The sequence below is a fragment of the Sabethes cyaneus genome, chromosome 3, assembly GCF_943734655.1.
Source record: "Sabethes cyaneus chromosome 3, idSabCyanKW18_F2, whole genome shotgun sequence".
Classification (NCBI taxonomy): Eukaryota; Metazoa; Arthropoda; class Insecta; order Diptera; family Culicidae; genus Sabethes; species Sabethes cyaneus.
The window spans coordinates 39,094,082-39,110,383 of NC_071355.1; the positions used below are offsets into that span (position 1 = coordinate 39,094,082).

At 43.0% G+C, this 16,302-nt stretch overlaps 1 protein-coding gene across 1 annotated transcript in view; it reads right to left on the reverse strand.

The window, feature by feature from the left end:
• Nucleotides 1-802: 802 nt before the first annotated feature.
• LOC128743474 (tetratricopeptide repeat protein 28) overlaps nt 803-16,302 on the reverse strand; it is a 29,995-nt gene continuing 14,495 nt past the window's right edge. Inside the window, exons 4-6 of the mRNA XM_053840066.1 lie at nt 4,570-4,752; nt 3,163-4,506; nt 803-3,102 (exon numbers count right to left, since the gene is read on the reverse strand). Coding sequence (XP_053696041.1) covers nt 803-3,102; nt 3,163-4,506; nt 4,570-4,752 — 3,827 coding nt within the window. The remainder of the gene's footprint in view (nt 3,103-3,162; nt 4,507-4,569; nt 4,753-16,302) is intronic.

The following is a 16,302-nucleotide window of genomic DNA, read 5'->3' on the forward strand; positions in this document are numbered from 1 at the left end:
CAGAGTGCTGCAACCTGCCACGAACTCGTTAATGGCATCGAGGTACCGTGAAATGGTACCATGAGCACAAAATCTTGCATTTTTTTGTTTTACTGGCCTGATGTGAGAGAAACAAGTTCAAGTTCATTTGAGTATTTCTACGTTTTCGAACTCTAATCTTAAGTAGAAAGCAGCTCACTGACTGGTAAAAATTATGTGCTAGGAACGTTCTTTTAGAATAAAATATTATCGGTTATTTCCTAAAATCATTTATTGGATGGAATGCTATGAGATATAAATTATACAACTTTTTACAATCGAATTATATGACAATGAACTTTTGTTTTCTCTCATGTCCACTACCTATCTACAACCGAAGAGTATTCTAACAACAGGTGTCCAGGATTTTGGGATAATATACATTTTGTCTTAGCTGTCCAATGCTTGCCTACATTAAACAGTAACATGTCAATCAATAATCTCAAAGTGGTCGCATTCCAATACATTGATTGTTTGTTTGGATAACGTCACAACGTCTACAATTCTAATCAGTTCTCGTTGCATTTAAAGTTTAGCTTTCCACCGTATTTTAAAAGTTTCTAAGTCTATTAAAAATTCTAAAAAATCTGTTTTAAAATACAAATATGTACCTACCCGACTACACGGCACACTATCCTATACGTCACACGATGAGCCTTTTAAAATGGTTTATTTTATTTTTACAAGTGTTTAAAATATTTTTGTTCCTAGCTTAATTCGTCGATGGCTTTAAAATTGACTACTCACACTTACTTTGAGTAGAGTTTAAAAATTAACGCTTAACTTACGTATCGATTATGTATTTGCTGCGTTGATTGGGGTTTGTCGTCTGCTGTCCGCCACCGGTGACGGTGGATTGCATTTGTGATTGTTGCTGCTGCTGTTGTTGTTGTTGCTGTTGTTGTTGTTGTTGTTGCTGCTGCTGCTGTTGTGAGCTCACACTTCCGGCGCTTTGCGCCGCACTAACCGTTATCTGCGACAGTTGACTTTTCGATGTGGTGGTGACCGTTGAACCGGTAATGTCGGTCCGGAAACTACCCGAACATTGCGAATCCGCTACGCTGCGGCCATCGCCTTCGTCCCGGCGGGACAGATCCGAGAAGGGACTACCGCCTCGTTTCACCACCGTTGAGAGGGAGTTTTCGGTCGAGGAGGACATGTTGCTGGTCAATCCACTGACGGTGGATTTGAGTTGTTTTTGTTGCTCGAGAATGTCGGCTGTGGTTAGATCGCCCGGTTTAACGATGTTAGGGGCCACGTTGCTGAGCCAAGGTTTCGAGTTGGATTTTTTCGTGATTGTGGTGGCACCGAGGGCTGCGGTCATAGCGGCTACCGCCGCTACGGTTGAGGTTGTGCTGCATCCGCAGAGGAGGTCTGAAGGGCTGTTGCAGATGTTACACTGACCTTCCTCCAGTTTGGTCGATGTGGTGGCATTCATTTCGATTTCGTTCATGGCTTCGGCTAGGTTGCCGACGGTGAGCGCACTTGGTTTGTTCAGCAGAGAGGCTGCTGTCGATGCTTTGATGTCGGGAGAGTCGTCGTAGTTTTTGCTGAGGAGTAGTTTCGATAGCGACGGAGCCAGGCCGAGGCCGATGTTACGCTCGTGATAGACCTCGGAGATGGTTGGGGTCATTTCGCGACTCATGTGGCGTAGAATCGAATCTTGGATGTTTTTGTTGTTGGCTTTTTCCTTGCTGCTGGCGCTGGCCGAAGCCGAGCTCGAGGATATGGTTGTTGTCGGTGCTTTACTCAGGCCAAGATCGGCAGAAGTTTCCGTGAGGGGAATGATTTCCGCTTCGGTTGGATTGAAGTAGAGTTTGCTGGCGTTGAGGTTGAGAGTTCGTTCATCGTCCGGAAGCGTGGACAGGGGTTTCCGCGGCGGAGCCGAGTGATTGCCTATGCTGGAGGAAGAAACTTCCGTTCGACAGCTGAGACGATCCATGAAAGCGAACTGATCGACGACCATTTTGCGTGACATTGTTGCCGTCGGTTGTGGTGGTTGTTGAGTTGGTTGGATTTTAAGCTTGCGACTTCGCATACTCTGCAGACTGTGGGCCAGGCTGGTTAGTTTGCTGCTGATCGTACCGGCATTCGATGTCGATGGCAGGTCGAAACTACGTTCGAACTCCGAGTCCGAGCTGGTGGATTCCAGAACGTTCAGAGCTTTTCCGTTGGGTTGGGTCTTTCCAACGGTTCCACCGTTGATGTTGTTGTAGACTGGAGCTAGAGGAGCTAACGGCCGCAGGCTGTCAACCATAGGCAACGTTTGTCGGGGAGGTGGAAGAGGTGGCAGGTTGTGGTGACCTCCTTGATTGGCTCTCCGCAGAACTGTGGCATGGCCTGAGCCTTCCCAGTCGGTTGCCGAGCTGGCTGAACTGGAACTATCCGGCCGTCTCAGGTTGGGATTCTGATGATGGTGCATTTCCCGTGCTGGGTCATGCCCATAGTTTCCAATACCGTTGTTGGTGTAAAGATTCCGAATCCGGGTTTGGTGTGCCAGAGCAAGAGAAACATTCGGATCGACGTTCTGAAGTGTAACCGGCGGACTTGGCGTGAAAGCGGCGTCACTTTCTCCACCACCTCCAGGGCGAGAGACTTTGATTGTGCCTCGCAGGCTAGAATAGCCAAGTCCCTTCGCTAGGTGGTCACTTTTCATGAGGATCTGCTGCGTGGTGTAACCATCGGACAGTTCACTATCGGTAGTGTTGGCCAAGCTGGAGTCCAACTGGCTTGATTGAGCATTATTCGATTGAGCTTGTGCTTGGGCTTGCTGAGTTCCAAGTGGCACTTGGGTAGAACTTTCCGTTTGACCTCCATCGGGTTCACCTCGCCTACGGACGTAGGAGATAAAAGCACTTCGCGTACTCAGAAAAGGAACGCGTCGAAATGGCAACGGGGGCCGAGGAAAGTTGTAGCTGGCCTGACTCTTCACGGTAACCGCTGGAGAAACGCTTCGCTGTTGCTCCGGCGCCGTAGGCGTCGGACTAGGCGCCTTGGTCTGAGCATCGTCCGAAGTATCTTCGTTCAGTGATTCAGAACTGCTGCTGGACTCTATTCCCAAGCTCTTCGGAGCTTCTTGAGTATCTAAAAATGAAGAAAATTTAGAACCAAAAAAACTATTGCAAATGTTATGTGCCATCTTACCGAACAGAGCTAGCAGCGATTGCAGCACAAACTGACAATTCCGACGATTGGCCTGTTTTCCCGTACGGAGCGTCACCTGATCCTGTCCAACCTCCATTAAATCAAACCCTAGCGAAGCCAACAGCTCATGACAACCGGAAACACGCCATAGGCGTACACTCAACGGCACGTCAATACTCTCGCTCTCATTCGTTCCCTTGGATGGAAACTGTGTCACCACATTACGCATCACACCGATAATTTCATCCGCAATCTCGGCATTGTTCACCAGCTTAGACATGGCGTGCAACGTGGTGGGTGACAGGCCCAGAAGGGCCTGCAAACTGGCCGAACACTGTGACAGCCGATCCTCGGGATCCGTCTGCGGGAAGAACACACTCGAAGGGATTCCATTGGCGGCCGGCTCGAACCGGAACCCGACTGCCATCAGCAAGTCCTTCCATCCGATAACCGGACCGGCTTTGTTTTCTATGCTCTTCTGGGTCGTATACATTGCATTCTTCTGTCCACGATGAATTCGCTGCAAACTCTTCTCCACCAGGTGCAGACACACTCGCAGTGCGTCCCGACATTTGTCCGGAGTTCTCATCAGTTCGCACAAAGCTTGACCAATCAGAGCCACCTTGTTCGATAAACGAACATTCCCTCCAATCAGTATAAATCCAGCCCAATTAGCCGGATGAGCAAAGTGTTTCGTATGTTGAACCGTTTGCATGGCTTCCGCCAGGGCTTTCGCCGCCCTGGTTCCTTGCAGTAAAGCAGAATAGAACGCTCTAAGCAGGATTTTTGCCGCCGTCTCTGGCACAGGCCACAGCGAAACCAGCACAGCTCCGGTTCCGGCAAACAACCAACTTCCAGCCAGATTCGCCACTCCAGTTCCCGTAATCGGTTCAACCGAATGATACGAACTCAACACCACCAGTTTAGCACTCAATTTCATCGCCAGCAAATCGGCAGCACTCAAAATGAAATCCGAAAGCGGTGGAATCTCCATATTCGAAGAGGACAAATCATTACTATCCTCATCGTTTTCGATTTCCCCGGACGCGTTCGGATAGAAGCGCTTCGGTGTTTGCGAATCCAAGACCTCACCAGGGCTGAGGATGACGGCTCCCAGCTTCCAGCTGACGTTTGCTGCAAAATGGACGCACTCAGCCGACGGTAGTTCCGCCACGACTGCCTCCTTGGTGGCACTGGAGGAAACCAGCGGCTTAGTATTAAGCATATCCGATACCATTGCCGCTTCCTGCAGCGAAGCTGGAGATTCACTCCAGCCCCAGGTGTCCGATAGGGACGTGGGAATCTTGGGACCACCGATAACCAAGGCACTGTTCAGTTCTTCCGCTGTGAATAAAAGAATGATTCACATTACCAAATTGTTAAGGTTAACAAACAAAGCTTTTTTACCTGGATCACGCGTTTTGATTCGGCTTTTCTGTCTCAGGGTGTGCAGCGAAGGCACCGTCAGCAGTGAGCACCGTTCGGAAAGATATTCGCCGTTTTCGTCACCGCTTCGCAGGATGGCGAACGGCACCAGGTACAGCTCCTTCTCCAGCACCAGAATGAGCTCACGACGACCGATCCGGCATGCTGGAAAAGGGTTTTTCAGATGATTAGACACTGTTCTTAGGATGGATGCTAATACTGATTCGAGCGTGTTTGAATGATAAAATTTTAGCAAGAATTCTTTCAGCACGGAAACTCTTCAGTGGTATCACTTCGAAGGTTTAATTACAAAAATGGACTATTGATTTACATGTAATGAATCTAAGGAGAATTTGCCCCTTTCACCGAGGCAAATGGGACCTATATTATAATTCAATTGAACCAAAGACCAAAGACAGTTGTTTCTCCGAATGGTCGGTGTATCCCAAAACGCCGTTTCAAGACCAGATTACTTTTAAAGCACAACCAGCGACGTAATAACTACTATAAAATACAATTCGTGAACAATTACGCAGTTTAGTAAGGTAACGCATTGAAGTGTATCCGATTCTAGCAAGAGGTAATTTAAGATTAACAGTTCTCGTAAATACGATTATAATCTGTTTGTTCTACCATGCCCAAGACGATAGTGCTACTAGTGAAACCACAGAGAACAGACATCCATTCAGGAACAAATTTTTCGGGAATTCTTGGATAAAATTTCAAATTAAAATCACCTAATATGCTAGCGTCACCACCACTATAGTTTCCCAACTAAATGATTCTTTTGATTTGCACACTGACAACTTTTGGCTCCTCTGGCGCTAGTATATATGGACTATAAGCGTTATGCTAGCGTCAGAAGTAGAGATGCCAATACCGGGCGGTATTTCGAAAACCGGTTTTTCGGTATTGATAAATTCAATACCGGTAAAACCGGTAAAAACCGGTAAAAATGAACACATGAAAAATTAATTTAAAAAATTCAAAAACTGTATGATTTCAATAATTTAATTTCTTTTGATATAACTAGTTGACAAGTTTATTAAAAAAAAATCTGCTGCCGCAAAGAGTGTTGTATATCATGTCATCTCTTAAACAAGAACAAATTTTACTGAATAAGCTTCCGGATTCAAAGAATCTTCAATCGGCGTCCACCGGAAAAGACGTACAGACCGAGCGTTAAATTATCTATATGGTAGGAAAACCGCCCAAGTAACAATTCTAAAGTCACTTGGTTTTACTTGAATTTTATAAAGGTTTTATTGCGGTATTGATCATTACCTCTGGTTTTATTGTGGTATTGCGCAATACCAAGAGGATACGAGTCCAAAAACACTTATAGCTAGCTAGAAAACCATAATAAAACTATTAATAAAGCAAATGTATTGTGGTTGCTTGTATTACCACGTTAAAACTTGTTGGCTGCACCATGTCTCTTACAAACCTACCATACGTGTGGCGTATCAATACAAAATGGCGCACCAATCAAAATTAATCTTATCGCGGTTACTTATCAAACCGCAATAAATCTGTTAGTTTTATAGAGCTATTAAAACGGTAACACCCTGACCAAACAGTTTTTTGCTGCTATTATGAAGAATACCAAAGTTCAACACCAAAATCATTTTTTTATGGGAAGCCATATTGCCATATTTTAGTATTTTGTTTTAGCTCGCAAACTACAATTCATCAAAGTAAGGTGTTTTTCAGAAAAAAAGTTATTATCAATCGGTTTTCCTGTCAGACGAAGCAACTAAAATGACTTTGCTAGAAATTGAGATTGACTAACTGAATATTTTCAATTTGTTAAAACAACCAGTTGTCGAAAATTGCAAAATTTTAGTGGCGCGCTCATTTTATCGACCTATCATATCAATATGCTCGATGAAATTAAATGCGCACATGCTGCAAGCCAAAGAAATTGCTCAAAATTTAATAAATATTCTATGGGATCTTTTATTCACTATAAACCAAATCGTTCAGAATGATATGTCAGTAAAACCTAAACTTTTCTTCTCACGGATATATTTTCAAGTTGACAAAGCTAGTGAACTTATTTAGCTATTGCCAGAAAAGCGAAAAGCGAAATACGAAAAGCGAAATGCGAAAAGCGAAAAGCTTTTTTAAATTATGGCGATGGCTGTCAAGCAGCGAAAGCTTAATCGGTTTTATTGCTGCTTTGAGCAGAGCGTGATACGACTACTTGAGCTTATAACCTGATTCTTATAACGGTTATGAAAACACTCTGAGGAGTGGGCCACTTGGTCAGAAAGCAGTTTTATAGCGGTCATCAGAAAGTTCTGGTGGAGCTCATAGTTTTATTAGCGGTTTTATGAAATTGGTCATGAAAACCACTATACGAACGTAATAAAACTTGGAATTGTTACTTGGGCGTGTTCAAGAACTTTTAAACCGCTTGGGACATTTAAGTTAAACAAATATTGAAAGTCCAGTTGATTTGGTTCCTCTGTCTGTTCGGCTTCTGAATTTATTACATTAACTTTAATGTAGTAAAGCATCACAGAACTTCGCTTACCTTATCAAAACATGCTTGATGTCTTGATAAATACTGCAGCCATTTGTAATTAAATCACTAAGGGTGCAGTTAATTATAAAACGAATAAAGTTAAATATACGAACTCTTCGTGAAATTCGACCAATACAGTGAATAGAACAGTAGTTGTGCGATAGATGAAGTGTGTACGGAGAGCAGCTCTAGAGTCGTAGAGTCAGTTTAGTAGAGTTTGTAATTTTTCCGGTACAGCAATTCGACAGCAGCCAAAATTTTTCATGAATTTCTCATCGGTTAAGTTAAGCTCATGCTTGCTTTTAAGATCGGTCAAAGACGTGTGAACTGTAGGTTAGAGCTCGTAGAATTGGCGTAGCACTGCTATTTCAATTTGTACTAGTAATCGAAGAAATTCCTCTTCCGAGGTGTGTTCTGACATTTATCAAGACATTTATTCGTTTTTTACTGAAGATTTTCGGAAGAGCTTCACTGTATATCACACAGTTTTATTCGTGACTATGAAACTAAAGGAGATCTTTTAACTTCCTTCTGATTTTTTCTCGCAAAAAACAAAAAAACACATATCTTCAACTTCATAGTCGCCGATTGTCGCACAACATTCTTAATTGCATTTTCGTCAAATTGGATACCATAGGTATTCCGAGGTTTCTCCTATGGAAGAATTAAATATAAATCTTAAAGCTGAATTCTCCCTATATGCTTAAAATTTTTAACAGCAATGTATGTTTCTGCAGTTGTTATTTGAAAATTGATCATGTAAAAAACAAATACCGAAAATACCGGTTTTTGGTCGTGAGAAACCCGGTATTTCTGTAATGGAAAATAGCACGGTAATACCGGTAAACCCGGTTTCGGTAATACCGGTATAGCATCCCTAGTCAGAAGCTAGCTGTTGTGAGTTTAGTGTAGAATTTTATGTGCCTTCAGCGACATCATCATTATAGTTTCCCAACTAATTTGACATAAGTTTTATCCAAGTGGGGACCTTTCGCTTGGATGTCTGTTCTCTGTGGTGAAACTATTATAAGAAATTGTTACGCTATAACAATTATAACGTTTTTTTCCCTTTCAGTTGCTGCAGATTAGCTTAATTGTATAAACATTTCCTTATTTTTTTATGTACTTTCCCTTTCCAGACTCAATTAATGTGACCAGCAGGGTTGGTCCGATCATTTCCAAGAAACATTCATACGCTGAATAAACATTTTAGCAGCCATAATTATTCAGCCATAGCTGGATATGCATCGAATAAAATTTATGTAAACAACTGTACAATACTTATTCATCCGAAATTGGAGAACTTATACAGCCTATTTTATTCGAGGCGGAAAAACACTTGTCAAGCCGTTATATCGCCTCTGAGCGCCTTGTTTCCAGCTTTGCGCAAATTGGTTTTTTAAAAAGCCGCAAAAGCCTCTATTAAGCTACATTACAGCTTCAAAGCAGCTATTAGCAAGCCCGAGCTTGACTTAGATGATTAAGAGCTGAAAAAAAGTTTTTATTTCTAATACTAAACCATAGTTCAGCCACAGGTTGAATAAATTCAGTTAAAAACGTTTGATCAGCCTGCAATTGTTACTTGGGTAGCTGCTTTCAAAGCTGCAATGGAGCTTAATAGAGGCTTTTGCGTGTTTTTAAATAACCAATTTGCGCAATGCTGTCAATTCTATTTTTAGAACCAGAAATAGTTTTGCAATGCTTTTTCAGTCGCTTAATCAACGGCTTATCAACCTTTATGCAGCCAAAAAATGATCTATTTTTAAATTTAAAAAAGAATAGAACGCGTCATATTTATTTTGCTATGGCGTCGTATGCTATTGTTTTAAATTTTGAATAACTTGAATTCGTATATGCAAGCTAATTAAAATTGCATGTCGTCATCTTTCGGGAATTGAACCGCCATATTCTGATCCATAAGCACTCATCGTATGATCCGCCCCATCTGCATCTGCAGAACAGACCGTGAAAATATCTTTACACTTGAAACAGTCGATAATGTCGATAACTGACATATATTTTTGCTGCCAGTCTAATTGCGAAACTCTATGATCTGACAGTATGTGTGCTGTAAACCGAATGAAAGCTTGGTATTAGTTTGTAAAGCCGCTTTAACACCCTTAAGCAGCTTTAAAGTAGTTTGAAAGCTGTGAGCCTAATGAAAGCGTCTACTGGTTTGTAAAGCCACTTTAACATCTTTAAGCAACCGTAAAACGGTTTTACGTTTATGGCTGTTTAGAAGCGGATTGTTTAGCAGAAAAATCCGCTATTAAGCTTGTTTATCAGCTTTGGAGGAAAGCTGGTTTGGAAAAACTTAAAGTAGCTTAAACATCGCTTCGTCAAACACCATTTGAGTGCATACTTTATGCAGCTTGGATCACCTTAAACCAACTCATAAACAGCAATTGCTCTTGCTGTTTACGAGTTGGTTGAAGGCGATCCAGTGTACAAGATTTTTCGAAAACAGACACTGATGAAGCTTGCATGTCGTAGGCATGTCGTGTGCAGCCTGCATGTCGTATTTTTTGGCTGCATAAAGGTTGATGAGACGTTGATTAAGCGACTGAAAAATCATTGCAAAACTATTTCTCGTTCTAAAAATAGACTTGTCAGCATTGCCCAAATTGGTTATTTAAAAACACGCAACAGCCTCTATTAAGCTCTATTGCAGCTTTGAAAGCAGCTACCCAAGTAACAATTTCAGGCTGATCAAACGCTTTTATAGTTGAATTTATTCAACCTGTGGCTGAACTATGGTTTAGTTTTAGAAATAAAAACCTTTTTTCAGCTCTTAAACATGTGAATTTGGTGATTTTATCAACCTTCGGGCTTGCTAATAGCTGCTTTCGAAGCTGCAATGGAGCTTAATAGAGGCTTTTGCGCGTTTTAAATAACCAATTTGCGCAAAGCTGAAAACAAGGCGCATGGAGGTTATATAAAGGGCGATATAATCGCTTAACAAGTGTTTTTTCTGCCTCAAGCGAAATAGGCTGTATAAATTTTCCAATTTCGGCTGAATAAGTATTGTAGAATTGTTTACATAAATTTTATTCGATGCATATTCAGCTATGGCTGAATAATAATGGCTGCTAAAATATTTAATCAGCGCATAAATGTTTCGTGGGAGGGCTGTTTATTAAGATGACAAATCATTTATTTAGCTAGTATAGCACAATTATTGAGAATATTGACGGGTTGTGGAGAGGTTGAAGATGCGCCCAATCTGCTTGTGACACTATTATGTGAAGCAGCTGATTTACAGCGCATTCGTTGGCTGCTTAATCATTTATAGAATACAGAGGCCTTTGCTTAAATTTATTCAGCGTCTACCACCTGTATTCAGAGTTAAATCAGCTGTGACCAAATCAGTAGCATTTTAATTCAGCTTCGGTGTTTGTTGGGTTTTGACTCAATTTTGATTCATTAGACAGTTCCGCCTCAGCCGAGCAAAATTTGACAAAGTCATATATGGGACATTTGTAGAACTAGTTATTATCTACATATTTGCTAAATAAAGTTTGGCTGTATCTTCTGTAGTTACGGTGCTACAATGCTAGTACCTCATTAGTAACTAAGTGAACGTTCATTTAATCACTAATGAGGTACTAGTATGGGTATGAATTGGAGAGAGTTACCTGGAAGGAGCGTCAAATATAGCTCTAGCTTTCTCAAGCTTCCACCTGGCGCCTCCACGCAGATCTAAGTCAAATGATGACGGTCGAAGGCCTTACCCGGAAATGCTTCATGTACTTACTGAAGCAGCTAAGCTAGGAGGTGCGAACTAGAGCGCCTGTTCTCCAGGTGAGGGGCGGCTCACACAGCGTCTGTCTCGTAACGGGCGGCTGAATATGAAATGCTGCATCCCGCAAGCTATACCCAAGATGGCAGACCCATCAGCGGGATGTAGGTATCGCGACCCCGGTGAGGTAGTTTACCGAAAAACTCAATTACCACGAATAACGAAGAAAGAAAATCGGGACGGAACAATCGGTATAGGACACGGCAAGGGACAAGGAAACGATTAAGGGATAACGATTGGAAACTTGGTACCTGGAATGTCCGAACTCTCCATGAACCGGCACGAGCTGGCTTGCTTGCTCGAGAGCTGCATCAACTCGGAGTGGAGATCGCTGCTATTCAGGAAGTTCGGTGACCAAATTCCGAAGAAAGGGAGTTCCGCGCAGTAGACCCTATTACAGGCACTTCTTTCAAGTACCACATCTACTACAGTGGCAGTAAAAAAGCAGTCGGTTTCGTAGTATTGGGAAAACAAAAGCAACGAGTTATCCGGTGGAGGCCCGTAGACGACCGTATATGCGTGTTGAGAATTAAGGGCAAATTCTTCAACTACAGCCCAATCAAATTGTATGCACCGACAAATGATAAATTCGATGATGCTAAGGACGAGTTTTACGACAGGCTTGAGAGGACCTATGGAGAGTACCCAAAACACGATGTGAAAATCATCATTGGAGATGCAAATACGCAGATCCGGAGGAAGGGATTCTTCTGCCCAGTCATTGGAAGGCATAGCCTTCATCTGTCGACCAATGATAACGGTCTGAGGCTCATAAATTTTGCCGCGGCCAGAGGAATGACCATCTGTAGCACCTACTTCCACGTTTGAATATTCGGAAACACACCTGGAGGCATTCAAATGGAGACTCTAGCTCTCAGATCGATCATGTCTTGATTGACGGTTGACACTTTTCGGATGTTATCGATGTACGGTCTTTTCGGGGACCAAATATCGACCCTGACCACTATCTCGTAGTGAGTAAGATTCGCGCAACGCTGTCGAACATGGCGAAAGCTCACACTGAGAAGACGCTGCGTTTCAACATCCAGCGGTTAACGGCAGACGGCGTGGCAGTGGAGTACACCACGAATTGCAGAGCAGCAGGTAGAAGGAGTAGATATAAATCGGCTGTGGAGGAACATCCATAGTGCCATCGAAACATCTGCGAAAGAGGCACGACGCTTGGAAGACAATGTAAGAGCTGGTTTGATGCCGAATGTCAGAGAGTGACAGATGAAAAAACCAGGCCAGGAGTCGCATGCTCACTGCGGCAACGCGTCAAAACAGAGAGAGAGATACAGAGAGACTAGAGCTGCGGAAAAAAGAATCCATCGTCTAAAGAAACGCGAGTACGAGGAGCACGTGCAGAGGAGCGATACGCCAGCAACGACACACGGAGTTTCGATAAAACGGTGAGATGCAGGAATTTTGCCATGCCTGTGATGTGCAATGCCAGTGCTGGCAACCTGCTTACCGACAAAATGGCGCTAGCAGCCAGGTGGAAGGAGCACTTCCAGACACTGTTGAATGGAGAGGTAAATGCGGAGATCAGCAGGGACAGGATAGGAATTGTAAGCGATGGTCAAGCTGTGGAGCCATCAACACAGGAGGAGGTAAAAAAGACAATCAGTGAGCTGAAAAACGGTAAGGCTGCTGGGAAGGACGGTATCCCAGCTGTACTTCTAAAAGCGGGGAGCGAGTGGCTGTACGAAGCAATCCACCGGATCATTGTCAGGATCTGGGAGGAAGAACAAATGCCGGAGGAGTGTTTGGATGACCTCATTTGCCCAATTTTCAAAAAGGGACATCGACTGGAGTGTAAAAACTATCGAGGAATTACATTGCTCAATTCTGCCTACAAGGTGCTTTCCCGTATCCTGTTCTGCAGACTAAGACCGTTAGCGGAGTCCTTCGTCGACGAGTACCAAACTGGTTTTCGTGACGGTCGCTCCACGATGGATCAGATGTTTACCCTGCGTCAGTTGCTAGACAAGTTCCGGGAGTACAACTTGCAGACACACCATCTGTTTGTGGACTTTAAAGCGGCGTACGATTTAGTTAAACGAAATGAGCTATGGCAGATATTGCTAGAACATGGTTTTCCGATGAAACTAGTTACGCTGATTCGTGCGACGCTGGATGGATCCAAATCATGCGTTAGAATAGCGGGTGAGACCTCAGCTGCTTTCGTGACGTTGGATGGACTTTAACTTGCTATTCAACATTGCCTTGGAAGGTGCATTACGAAGGGCAAACGTGGAAAGGAATGGAACTATCATCACGAAATTTTGCGGATGGCGTCGATATCATCGGAATTAACTGTAGAGCAGTGGAAGAGGTCTTCAGGCCCTTTAAAAGGGAAGCTGCGAGGTTGGGAGTTACCATTAATACCGCCAAAACGAAGTACATGGTTGCTGGTAGGGAGCCCAAGTGGTGTTGGTGCCGAGGTGGAGTTAGATGGGGAACGATATGAAGTAGTGGAGGAATGCCAACGATGTAAGCCGCGAAGTGAAACGACGAGTTGCAGCCGTGAATCGGGCTTTCTACGGATTACGTAGCCAGCTGAAGTCCCGTAGTTTGCAAATTCGCACAAAACTGGCGCTCTGCAGAACACTAATCCTCGCGGTGGCTCTTTACGGACGCGAACCATGGACGCTAAAGGAAGCTGATCGGCGAGTCCTTTTTTGAGCGTAAAATTTTGCGATCTATACTTGGTGGCAAAATGGATAATGGAGATGGCGCATGAATCACGAGCTGTACCAAGTATACAAATATGCTGATATAGTGAAGGTAGTGCAATGTGGCAGGCTGCGGTGGGCTGGGCACGTGGCCAGAATGCCCAACGAAAGAGTGGTCAACACTATTTGCAGTAGAGAATCAGGAAGAGGCCGTAGACTTCGAGGCAGACCCTGCACCTGGTGGGTGGGTGCTGTTGAAGACGATTGGAGAATAGCAGCCCAGCACCGACGGTACTGGAGGACCATAATTCGTTAGGCGCAGGATCGGTAACGGACCGTTGCCACTAAAGCAAAGTTAGTAATTTTTGATGGCTATGTTAAACTGTCGCTTAGAAAATGGACATCGGAGCTTACCGTATTTTCGTAGAGCAGAAGATTTAAGGCGCTTCAAAAATCGCAAATGAGTATCGCCCCACGCTGGTTTACGAGGTGGTCTACGAGTGGGAACACAATCGGAGATCAGTTGTTTCATGGTTTGGGTGAGGTGACTAACAGCATTGGTAACCTTTGCATAACGGTCGAGGCTACTCCAATCGACCCGACTGATTGCTTCGGCTAAGGCAGAAAAATTTGCACTTCGAAAGTCCAAGTCACTAGCGTCAACAACATCTTCGAATTCAAAGCAGACTGGCAGGTCCACTACCACTTCAACAGCGGGATGATCAGCGTCAAGTGGAATTATAAAACTGCCTTCCGACCAAGTGGCCCACTCAGAAGGTTTTCATAACCTCTATAAGAATCAGGTCATAAGCTGAAGTAGTCTTAGCACGCTCTGCTGAAAGCAGCAATAAAACCGATTATGCTTTTCGCTGCTTGAAAGCTACTGCCATAATTTAATGAAGCTTTTCGCTTCAATGCTATAAAGCATACAACTTGCTCTGGTGAAAAACTAAATCCGTTCACCAACTTTATTGACTTGAATTGACTTGCAGCAATTTTACGAGTCCTACGCAAATTCATACTTTGATAATAATTATGCTGTACTTACCACATACATTGAAAATATTCTTGTCAAGCAAGGAGGGGTGTGGTGGGGAGGTAATAACGAAAAACTGATGGTTCAAATTGCTAAATTGCAAACATGTGTAAAACACGCAGAAAATAGCCACGTTTTTTCGCATGGAAGTCTAAAAAGGTGGAATCTCCGCAACATCCCTGAGCAGAAAAGTTAAAGTTTTACTGTCAGATCATACTGATCGATTTAGTTTGAAGCGACCATAATAAAATGTCCCATAGAATAATTAATAAATTTTAGTAGTTTATATTGGTTTGTAGCACATGCGCAATAAATTTTATCGTGCATATTGATATATTGATAGGTGGATAAAATCAACGCACCATCGAAATTATGCAGTTTTCGAAAACTGTTTGTTTTAACGAAATAAATATATTCAGTAGTCAATCTTAATTTCTAGCCAAATCAATTTAGTTGCTTCCTATGCCAGGAAAACCGATTGATAACGACTTTCTTTCTGCAAAACACTTTGCTTTGATGAATTTTATTTGCAAGCTAAAGCAGAATACTAGAATATGTCAACATGGTCTCGCATAAAAAAAATGATTTCGTTGTTGAACTCTAGTATTCTTCATAATAGCAGCAATAAATCTGATTAGTAGTAGTGTTACCGTTTTAATAGCTCTATGTAACTAACAGTTTGACAAGCAACCGTAATAAGATCAATTTCGATTGGTGCACCATATTGCATTGCTGGGCCACCCGTATGGTAAGTTTATAGGAGATGTCGTGCAGCCAATTAGTTTTATCGTGGTAATATAAGCAATCACAATAAATTTGTTATTAACAAGGATAACTATCACATAATAATTTGTTACACGGTCACGAAAAACATTAGTACTAACAATTAGTGTTCGACATCGGAACGAAAATTGAAGTCCGGGTTCCGGTCGGGTCCGGTTAAAAATCGGCTCGAACTATATTATTCCGACTTTATTCCGGTCCGATTTGGCTCTGTTCCGGTTCCGGAACCTGGACTTCAATTTTCGTTCTGCTGTCGACAATGACTAACAATGAAGTCAAACAAATGGTAACACTGGCTAAATAACGAACACATCAATCGAATGGGCTCATTTTGTGCATAGTCCGTTCTGTATTGCTGAAGTCTCGTGAAATCCCGGCGTCGAAGGGGTCGTCCGGAATATCCGGAGACGAATGAATCTTAAGATTTAAAGTCTCCGTTAACAAATAAAAAACGAACGAACGAACTGGTGAGAATCCACGGTACGTCCATTTCACCCAACAACATGTTGACGACAAAGACCGTCCTTTGAATGTTTCTTTGCTTTTGGAGGGAATCCATTCCCATATATCTACATCTTACTTCGTACGGCGGTAGCTCACGTGGACTTCGCCAAGGAAGAAGTTTTATAGCATATTCGATGAATCTCGATTGGACCTTTTCAAGTCTATGGATCCAAATGCTGCGGAATGTACTCCAAACAATAGCTGCTGTTTCCAACAGCGATCGAACTAAGCTGAAGTACAAGGCGCGCAAGCAGTATGGTTCGCGGAATTCAGCTTAGATATGGAAAATTAAGCAGAGTTTCCATCGAGATTTAGAGACGATATGACTATAATGCTCCCGGAAGCTTAGTTCTGGGTCTATCAAAGTCTACAGAGCATTTCGCCA